The following is an 11,158-nucleotide window of genomic DNA, read 5'->3' on the forward strand; positions in this document are numbered from 1 at the left end:
TGCTTAGTATTTATTTCATAACAGGAAGTGTTTACATGATTTTTTTAATGAATTTTTTCTTCTAGAACCCGAATTAACCAGTCAATAGGGAAATGGTTAAGTAGAAAGAATGTCAATAAATAAGAGTATATTAGTGGAAAAACTAATAAATGTTGCATTGATATTTTTAAATGATAACTATTTTGAGACAAGGAAAAAGTGCAAATGAAACATTATTTATGAGACAAAGTAGTACCATATATACATACTTGTTGCAACTCTAAACACAAATAAATAAAAGTTTACTCGTGCCCGTTTAACTCGGTTAGTACAAGACATTGCATTATATATGCAGGAGCTGGGGTTCAAACTCCGGACATCCCACTTATCCACTTATGTGTGAAATTTTTAGCCATTAAACTACTTGACAAAAAATAAAAAATAAAAAATAAAATAAAAGTTTACTCTATGTTAGATAAAAAGTAAGCAAGTTGATAAGATGAGTTTATGGCATATACTCAAAAGATTATATAAGCTATAAGCTTAAAGACAACTTCAAAAGATTATATAGCCCTGTTTGACGATATCAAATTTTAAGATCAGAGAAATATTTTGGGTTTTTCTTCCTTTTAACTTGTGTGTGTGAGCTCCTCTTGAAAAAAAGGATCCATCCAACATAGAGGTTGGCATAAGGCAGTAGAAATAGTGATTTTTAAGGTTCAGTTTCTCTAACTGTGTCATAGTTCAGTGATAAATTTAACTGTACATATAGACTTTGTTGCCTGTCCAGATTCAAAAACCATTGCTTCCAAATCCTAGATACAAGAGATTCCATTTTTACATTTTTCGCAATTTCTCCAAACATCGTTTGTCAAGCCAAGGCTGAAATCGTCCCGGGTGGTTGACGTGCTGCAAAATTGGACAGACAAAAGTACATAAAGATAACTTCCATCGCAAGCAAATCACAACAGTTAGCAGAAGATGTATAAGAAACTCGCATATTCACCCGTGTTAGAAACAAAAACATTAAAAGTTGAATTATGAAACAATGCACCAAATAAAACTCTACGATAATCTAGTGAATTGCGTGCAAAGTTTATGTCACATCATGGAAATAATCATTAATCATAACTACGAACTACTAATGTTGCTTGCTGCATAATGTTTAAAGCAAATATTTATAGGCATGTATTCTTGGGATTCATGTGTATGAAAAGCATACCCTAGGACATTCATCGTCTAAGAATTACGATCATACCCCATTAAGGATCTAATACTAGAGATTATGTGAACATAAATTTATTGACTTACTGTATTCCAGAAAAAAAATCCACGCAAGAGAAACAAAACCCTCTGCTCTTCCTTGAACTCGGTAATAGCTTTGTCTAGATCTGCACAATTATGAAACAAATATTTGATAAGAGGCCTGAAATCAGATTGAGTATAAAAGAGTTGAGCATAATGAGAATATAAATCGAAAATCCAAAAACAACGACACTCTTTCATTATGAACCTACCAGGGTACCAATCAAGATAAGAGTTGGAAACACCTTTAGAGTGATATGATTTCACCACCCCCTGCCGTGTTTCAACATGGCGTTCTTTTAAATGTCGCTTAGATATGTCGTGCATACGGCGATCATACTCTTCTTGGTCATAAGGCTTGTCAAGACATTCCATAAGACTTCTCCTAAATTGAGAATCATAACATGCAGATATTTGCATGTTGTAGTCCATGTTGTCCGGGTTCATTTCTTCTCGTAAACACTAAACACAAAGAGCATAAAACGTGTAAGGAAAAATGATAAAAATTAACTCTTTGCTAATTATGACTAATACAGATACACCGTATAAAGTTGAAGAAACTTACAGATAAATCATATGCTTTTGAAGAAATGAACGGAGTGTTTTCACAAATTGGAATAGAATCCATAACAATTAGATCAGAATCAGAGGAATTGCTCCTATCCTCCACATTGGGCGTGTTTGTGGGATTCTTAACACGAAAATACTCCTCTTCATCATCAACAATCGTCACAGCATTAAGCAATGCTTCATAATCTTCATCAACATTATCCTGCACTTTAGGATTATCAAACGCCTGATCAGAAACTAGTGAATTTCGCCTAACACTTGACCTTTTTCGTAGTAACTGATCATCTTCAACTTCTTCTATTTCCTCACTGACACTGTTGTTGCCAAAGTCGGCATCAATGTTTGAACCATCACTATGACTACTAGCACAATCAATTTCAAAATCAGGATTAAGTGTAGCCAGATAGGATGCATAATCTGGATCCACTTCATCGCTGTCACCACTCTGATTACTAGTAGCACTATCGGCTTCAATCTCAGGATTATATGTAGCTAGATAGGTTCCGTAATCTGGATCCACTTCATCACTGTCATGACTCTGATTACTAGCACGATCAGCTCCAATATCAAGATTACTATTAGCCAGATAGGTTCCGTAATCTGGATCCACTTCATCACTGTCACGACTCTGATTACTAGCACGATCAGCTCCAATATCAAGATTACTATTAGCCAGATAGGCTCCGTAATCCGGATCCACTTCATTGTCACGACTTTGATTACTAGTACTATCAGCTTCAATATCATCATTATATGTAGCCAAATCGGCTTCGTAGTCTGAATCCACTTCATCATCGTCATCACCAGTATATGTAGCCAAATATTTTGCCCAATCTTCATCTATTTCATCATCTATCATATGATTATTTTTATCAATTGAAACAGATGTATTTTCACAAATCTTTGTAGTTGTCCTTGTAGCACTAGCAACATAGTTGTTCTGCAAACTATCATTCCTGGCCTCCCGTCTTCTCCATCGCCTTTCTAACCTTATTAGTTTATCATCATGATTAAGACTTTTTGAATTCTCAGTAGTATGAGAATCACAATGGTTAACCTTGATTAAAGCATGCTTCATTTTTCTTGAATGAGAACAATATCCTCCTTTGAAAGGTGAAAGAAAAACTCACTGTAAACGTTAATAAAAAAACAGAGAAACAATCAATATTCGGGTTACAATTGATATCTTAATCATCTACCAATTTAAAGCATTCATTGTCATTGACAGAATTCATATACAATCCTATAAAATAAGGAGAATATTAACTTGTGCCCTTAAGGGCACATGTTAAGAAGATAAATGTGGAAAAAATTTATTGAACTTGTGGAGTATTCAATTATCTAAACATTAAATTCTTTGTATCATTAAATGTTATATTACTATTTTTAGATAGCTTAACATGTGCCCTTAGGGCACAAGTTAACATGACCCATAAAATAAAGGCAAGTTGTTTGTGTACAAGTTATATGAAGCATGGACACCGGACATGACACAGATACTGAATCGTCGACGCCGATAATAATTTGAGAAAATGACATAGTTCAGTGTAATCATAAGTGTCGGTGTCGTGTCGGTGTCCAACACCGACGTGTGTCCGACATCGGGACACGCCTAATGTAAGGAGTGTCCATGCTTCATATACATTGTTTGTACAAGCTATCTTGAAACATTATGAAAATAAGCTGAAAACAACTTAGGAACATGTCATAAACTATTTTAACAAGATCTCCAAAAAGTCTCACAAGTGCTCATACCATTAAATAAGCTCAAATAAGGCAATCCCCAAACATACCATATTTCTATAAACAAAAAATAAAATAGAATGAAACTATTTTCATATAAGCTGCAAGACATTGTCATAAATTAACCTAGATAGCTGGATACATGTCATAAGCTGTTTTAATAAGCTCAAATAATTTGATCCAAACAAACCTTAAACAAAAAATAAAAAAAAAAAAGTAATTGTAATAAAAAATTGAAATAATTTAGAGTAACGGAGTTACCGAGGAATGCATGTATGTGTTGGTGGTTGAGTTCACATTACTGAGAATTGGAGTTAGCGAATGTGTGATGAAAGTGTGAAACGAGGGTTTTGTTTGGATAGTGAAAAAGAAATCAATGAATGAGAGCTATTATTATGAGGTAAGAGAAGAGTAAGAGACAAAAAATAATTTGATTTAGGGTGTTGTTAACATGTGCATATAGGGCACATATTAAGGTATCTTAATATAGAAATTTAACTTTTAATGATACAAAAATTTAATGCTTAAAAAGTTAAAATTTAATGCTTCATCATTTAATACTTTCTATTTTTACTTCCTTAACATGTGCTTTTGGTGCACATGTTAACATTCTCCTTTGATTTATTAGGGGAAAAACACAGCTTATAAGGCGTTAGATTTTGTGGGCTCTCAGATAGATATGACTTTTTTGGCGGTGGGCCCATGCTTGTTTGCGACTCTTTTTCTCTATTTATAGATATGTCTTTTGTTTTTCTGGTAGAGAAAATAGGGATTGGGTTCTTGACAAAAAAATAATTAAGGAAAATGTTAAAGAAGTAAATGTGTCCCCGCACAATATGAGCAGGAGTCGGGGTTCGAACACTGAATATTCCATTTATTTATCTTTAAGGTGAATTTTTTAGTTATTAGGTTACTTGACAAAAAAAAAGTAAATGTGGAGGTATTATTTTGAGGCAAATGCTAAATAGTGCCCCCGGGGCATTCTTTAAGCCCTTAAATAAGTTTTTTATAGAATTTTTATTGAAATGCGTAAAGTCAACGCATTGAAAATTGGAGTGTTTAATTTTTTTAATAAAATGTTTCTTTTAATGGAATGCTTAAAAAGTGCCCCGGGGGCACTCGTTAGCAAGACCCTTATTTTGAAACTTGTAAATTTAATGTTTTAAGCATTAAACATTCTATCTTATTAAATGATAATTTTCTATTTTTAAATATTTTAACATGTGGTTTTAGGGCACATATTAACGTGATCCAATAAATAAAATAGGGATTTGGTATGAGTGTAGTAAAAAAAATTGGTGTAGTCATGCTTGAGTTGTAAGCCATCATGCAAGTTTGTTGTTATTTGATCGAGATTAAATGGTTAAATTTTATATTAATAAAATAAAATATTGTTTCTTGATTAAAAAAATTTAAGATTAAATTATCTTATCGAGACCAGACAATCTTGAGTACCAATTACTTTAGGCAGAGGCACAACCTCCTCGATCTAAATTTTGATACCAAAAATGAAAATTATACTATAAGATTTCTCGTTATAAAGAAAACAAAAAGGTATACTATAAAAATGAAGAAATTTTTTCTATGCTTACACTTTTTATAACTATTTCTAAGTTTTATTGTAAATCGGGTATCTTTTGCGCGTAACTGTATAGACTAATCAACCGATCCTTGTTTGATTCAAATAGATGACAAACTCTCCCTAAGAGTTTTAGTATTGTTGCCTGCACAAATCAGAGATCGAACCCAAGACTCTGGTTAAGCCAGAAAAAACATGTGTCATCTAATTTAAATGCTATTGGCTAAAAGTCAAATGACATTAATATACACATTTTTAAGAAAGTGTTAAACAATAATAAATGTATTGCTGCATGTAAATGAGCAAAATGGATGCTAAATATTACTATGTTTTTTATAAAAAATTTATGGAACGTATACCGTCAACGCATTAAAAATTGTAGTGTTTAAATTTTTGAAATTCTTTCTTTACATGAAACGTTTAAAGAGTGCTCCGTAGTCACTCATTAGCGAGACCTTTAATTATAGAATGGCCTCGCTTGCCTCTCGTCGACAAAAAAGAAAACAAAGTATGGGAAAGAAAACACTTCATGTCTGTCAACGGTGTACTACAATACAATACTATAGTCAACCTATATACTTCTAACTAACTCTCACTTCACTTGTAGTACTACTAATTCGTAAATGGAAACTATGGTGAAAGAGAAAGAGCCTCTTAGAGCAAGCACATAGGTGGTTTTTGGACTTCAAAGACACGCTATTTGTCAGAGCACATGGATAATTGAAAACAATCCAACGTTGCTACAATGAAAGGCGATGCTATGTTTACCAACGGATACAAACTGACACATGAGTCATGACTAGTGCAAATGAATTAATTAAATATTGAAGGCTACAATACAACGGTTATCTCCCATTTTATTTTAAAACATGTGGGACACAATGGACCCATTTAAGAGTTTTTGATAAGTTGTATGAATATTTGAGAAATGTGGTTGAGTTGTTTAAATAATTGAGAATTGTAAAATAATATAAAGAATAAAACGAGACCCACTTAAAGAACTCATATTGAGTTTTGGGATAATGGTGCTCTTATTACCCTTACAAACCCAAAAGGTGGCTTCACAACTTTACCCTTCATCATAGGCCATATAAGATAATTTCATTATAATTTGATACAATTTACTGCTTAATATTATTTTAATCTACTTTTTTTTTAGGTAAATTAAGAGCATTATGAGACATCATAGTGACTAGTAGACATCAGAGAGACATCTAGTAGCACTAATCCTATACCTCTTTGTTCATATATATAATATAAAAAAAGGTAAACTATACAAAGTGGGGGGACCAAACCTTACCCATATAAAAAGCAAAAGAAATAAAAGAACAAAAATAGCAAAAGCAAAAACAAAAAAAAGGAACAAAAACAAAACCAAAATTAGGGAGAATATCCCTAAACTAGTCCTCAATGAGAGGACATGAGGCAAAGTTTCCCACAAAAGAAAACCTCTAGATCAATCGAACCCAAGAGAAGTCGACTAGTCATACTTCCATATTCGACTACAAAACTCCCAGAAAGGATCATGGAGAGTATCGTGGAGGTGGACCCCTAGATCGGGTAGGATAACTCCCAAGGCTACGCGCAATCCGTAGGTTTTGTTTTTTAGTTTTCTTAGACACGTACAGAGTGAATGGAACTTCCTCTTCGGTATTAGTATTTCTTCTAGTTTCCCATGCTTGTTTTATCTTCTCCATATCATCAAGAACTACCTGTAGTAAAGTAGGTTTTTGCAAAATAGTTTGAGTTTCAGCTACTACTTCCTCTACCGAGCCAGAGATTAACTTCGGCATATCTGGATCCATGATTCGTGCATTATTTTGTGTGGTATCGGTATTAACTACTTCCTCATAATGCTCTTAATTTACCTAAAAAAAACTGCTTAATATTATACACATAGGGTCCGATTTAAATCGACTTATTTGAACTTATCTATTGATATTAGTTGTTTTTTGAGATTATTGAGAAAAATTTATAAAAACTACTTACAATAGGTTTATAAATTATAAGTTATTTTTAGATTATTTTCATAATTTTTCGATGATAGCTTAGAAATTTTATAGAGGAAAATTCTACTTTTAATCACTTTCATAATTAGTGCATGATACACCAATATTTGAAAATCGTTCGAAATTTTATTAATAGAGATTGGTGATTTGGTCAATTTCAATTCTACAAAAATAAAGAAAAATAAATATGTCTGAAATTGACATTCGTTTTTCTTTACATTTTTTGGAACTGACACTGATCAAGTCACGGCCCCAATTTTAAGGACTAAGGACAGTAATGAATGTGAGCTTCTATTTTCAAGAGGAGTCATAGATGGTTATTAGAGTTTCAATTGATTTTAAGTATTAAGCCATGGTTGTTAGTAGAAGGCACTTGCATCAAAAAAAGTAGAAGACAAATTATGGAATGGAAGCTGCTGCAGCTACCAATGTGATCCTCCTCTGGTCAGCAGCTACTAATTTCACACCAATTCGTGGTGCTTTTCTTTGCTGATTCCTACTTTGGTCGCTACCCTACCATCACCTTTGGATCAATTCTCACTTTCCTTGTACTAGTTCTTATTTATGTTAAGAGTCGTACGTTGAATACGTGATATGGATTGACAATATGTTTATAACTAGTGGATAGTCCTCATCTTACACGTCAGTTTTGTAAGATTGAGTTACCAAATTCAAATTCTAATATTTATTATCTTATGAATCTATTTTGCTTTTCATTTTCGATAACCGACACGTTTTCGAGTAAAACAAAAAATGGGAATTGGACTAATAGCAATATGTTTATCAACAGCTTCATTAGCAAATGTTGAAGGTAAAAGAAGAAAAATGGCAATAGATGAAGGGTTTATCCACAAGGTATTGTGAACATGTCAGTTATGTGGCTATTGCCAAGACAAATTAATCTTGATGGTTTTAGTGAAGCTTTTAATGGTGTTGGACAAAATGAGTTTTATATATGTCAGTTCCCTCAATCTATGTCGTCTAGTGTAGCATCAACACTTTCTGGATTAGGTTTGTCATGTGTTAATATTTTGGCTAGTTTGATTTTGAGTTTTATTGATAATGTTACTAAAGGTGAGGGAAAGAAAAGTTGGGTTATTTTTGGATCGATGTTGGCCAATTTTTTGGGTTTTGTTTATTTTTGTAAGGTTTATGGACCTTGTAAGGGAGAAGAAAATGATGGTCAAGAAGAAGGAAATTAGAATGGAAGGATATAATAAAGTGTACTTTGGTTGAAGAAACATTTTTTTATTTTACTTCTAGTATTTGTTCATAGCTTCATAAGTACTACTTTGTTTTTTTAATTATTAACTTAGCCCATAATATGTCATTGGATTAACTAAGACATGTTCCTTTGTAGGACAAAAAATGTACATAACTAAAAACAAATGCATCTAGGTGGGAAAAGAATAACTACATTAATCATGTTATTATTTTTAAAAACAACATCAAGGGAGCAATGGGGTTTAAACACATGACGTTATGCAATAATGCAAACTAAGCAAGCACTCACCATTTAGCATTTTTTTAGTATAAACTAGAATGGAAGGGTATCTAAGTAATTGACACTTTAGCAACCATGCCATAATGTAGCTTAAGAAGCATAAAAATTGAGAAAACCATTAACATCGATATTTTTTCAGCCAAATAATATGAGTTGAGACGTTGAAGAAGTATTAAGAATGAGTTTAGGGTTTGATCCCTCTCAAAATTTACCTATAAAAAAATCTTGAGTATCATCGATTCATCGTATCTCTCTCATTGTCCCAATATTCTCAATGTCAAATTCTTTTGAATATGATACATAATTTGAATCTTGAGTATTGAGGATGGCCTTATCGTATAGTCTTCAAGGCATGAATGTCACTTGGTGAATATTGTTGTGCCTTCACTTCAAATTTGTCATACTTGCGCTTATGCCTTGGTTTTGAAACCAAGAAAGAATCAACACCATGATGAATGAGACTAATTAGAATAAGAACCAAACCCAATTCAAGATCACCTTTTATAAATTCAAAATATTCATAAACAACATAGAAATAATGGTGCAAATCTAATAGAAAAATTGTTAAGAGTGCTAAAGAGAATGCAAATAAGAGAAGGAAAAATAGGATGATGATAACTATGAGAAGAACAAAGAAAACAAATGAGGCATGAAGAAGGGCAAGGAGAATGAGATCTAAGTTTGGGAACATAATGAATGTGACTTTGATAAAAACAAAGTCATGTTGGTTGTTAAAGTAAGGAAATTAAATGAGAAAGTGCATGAAGTAAATGAATTTAGAACATATTCTATACTTCCAATAACATTTAACTTCTTTTTTTTAGGGACAACATTTAACCACTTTTGGATAAAGAAAATGTCATAATATACATACAAGCAAAGCATGAAATATTATTCTTTCATCTAAAAATTGTTACTTAGGAGATGTTTAGATAATTAAATTAACTTATTTTTGAACTTATAAAAAATAGTTTAGGTAAATAAATAAATTTTTATGTTAATTCATAAGTTCTCACTAGTGAAATCGTATCTTCATAAGTTTTTTTTTCTTCATAAAACAAATTTTTGAAGACTACACATAATAAAGAAAGAAATACATACATTATAGTGGAAAAGCTAAGGAAGAATAATAGAAGGGAAAGCACTTTTTTATTAGGAGTATTGAGAAAGCTGATACTTCTTGTTTTCAACTTTTGTAAATTAAGTCTAAAATTCAAATTCAAGATTGATTCCTTTCTTGTACTTGCCTTCATTGACAATATTCTCATAATTAGTGCTATTTGTATGTCATTCTTTTGGTGTTGAGATGCAGCAAACATAAATTTGGTCAACAACAACAATACTCCCAATCATGTTCTTAAAATTTTGAGTCTAACGTAACTCGATTCTATAAAATCGATTTATAAAATAAAAATTATCTATATTTATAAATATATTTTCACATCATCTCTTATCTAATGTTGAACTCTTAATTATTACTTGTATTGCCATAAAATTTCAGCTGCAAATTGAGGTTGTTGGCGATTTAGAAATGCAAATTTACAAGGCAACAAGTACTAGTTTTAGTACCATTATGTGGCTGCAATGTGACTTGTGCCAGGGTAGAAGATAGATTATGGCCATTTGTTACTTAAGCCATATTTTAAAAACTGAATTGGATAATAATTAACCGTAGTTGAATTGGATAATAATTAATAAATAAATAGTATAATGTTAAACTTTATAATAACTAATGCAAATCATAATTTAAAAAGTAAAATTTATAAAACTCACGAACAAATAGATTAAAAATCCATAACAAAATGCATAAAATAAATAAATAAATAAATAAGAGTTATACTTCTCGCACCCCTGACATACATGGGCGCTCCCTTGGTATTTTCAATTTACCCCCTCACTATTTAGGAAGTGAGTGCATAAATAGCAAAATTAAAACACCGTTGTTCGCTGGCTATGCCGTGATTGTGGAAAATTGCAAAAATTGAAAAACCACAGTTCACATTCTAGGATGCGAACTGGTTCACAAAAATAATTTTTTTATCTCCTTCATCTTATAAGGTAGTAATACTATGAATTAAATTATATTAATATTGAAAAATTACATAGAATATTTATAATATTTGTAATTATATCTGTATCTTTTCCATTCATAGAAAATTCAATACATTCCTAATCTATTTTAAGCAAATCATTGATGAATAGAGATTACATGATTTTTCTTCTTCTGTTTCTTTGTCTCCCCACTGATCATGTCAATCTCAGTAAAACCGATGCACCAAATAAGGAAGTAAATTATACACATAAAGACAAATATATAATCACATTAAATAGCAAACTGTATTTTAGTTTGCATTATAGGTAGCGAAATGTGTTTTAGTTTGCATTCTAATTAGCGAGTGACAATATATTTAACTCAAACTCAGCGTTTGGGCCCCCTTGAATGTAAATATTATGAAAAAAGAGTTCGCT

General features: G+C 31.7%; 1 protein-coding gene across 1 annotated transcript; it reads right to left on the reverse strand.

The window, feature by feature from the left end:
- Positions 1-483: 483 nt before the first annotated feature.
- Positions 484-4,003, reverse strand: LOC123902883. The gene is made up of 5 exons (XM_045952697.1): positions 3,859-4,003; positions 1,850-2,983; positions 1,497-1,746; positions 1,291-1,370; positions 484-888 (listed from the first exon to the last, which is right to left on the reverse strand). Exons 2-5 carry the CDS (start codon positions 2,930-2,932, stop codon positions 817-819), a joined length of 1,485 nt encoding a protein of 494 aa, XP_045808653.1. The 5' UTR covers positions 2,933-2,983; positions 3,859-4,003; the 3' UTR covers positions 484-816.
- Positions 4,004-11,158: the final 7,155 nt, after the last annotated feature.

This window comes from Trifolium pratense, linkage group LG1, assembly GCF_020283565.1.
Source record: "Trifolium pratense cultivar HEN17-A07 linkage group LG1, ARS_RC_1.1, whole genome shotgun sequence".
Taxonomy (NCBI): Eukaryota; Viridiplantae; Streptophyta; class Magnoliopsida; order Fabales; family Fabaceae; genus Trifolium; species Trifolium pratense.

What these genes read in the sequence shown, in the direction of transcription:
- LOC123902883 (XM_045952697.1), bottom strand. Translation starts at nt 2,932, where the DNA reads ATGAAGCATGCTTTAATCAAGGTTAACCATTGTGATTCTCATACTACT. An exon ending in CAAAAGCATATGATTTATCT is followed by an intron (nt 1,747 to 1,849) that starts GTAAGTTTCTTC and finishes CTTTGTGTTTAG; the next exon opens with TGTTTACGAGAAGAAATGAA. An exon ending in TTATCTTGATTGGTACCCTG is followed by an intron (nt 1,371 to 1,496) that starts GTAGGTTCATAA and finishes ATAATTGTGCAG; the next exon opens with ATCTAGACAAAGCTATTACC.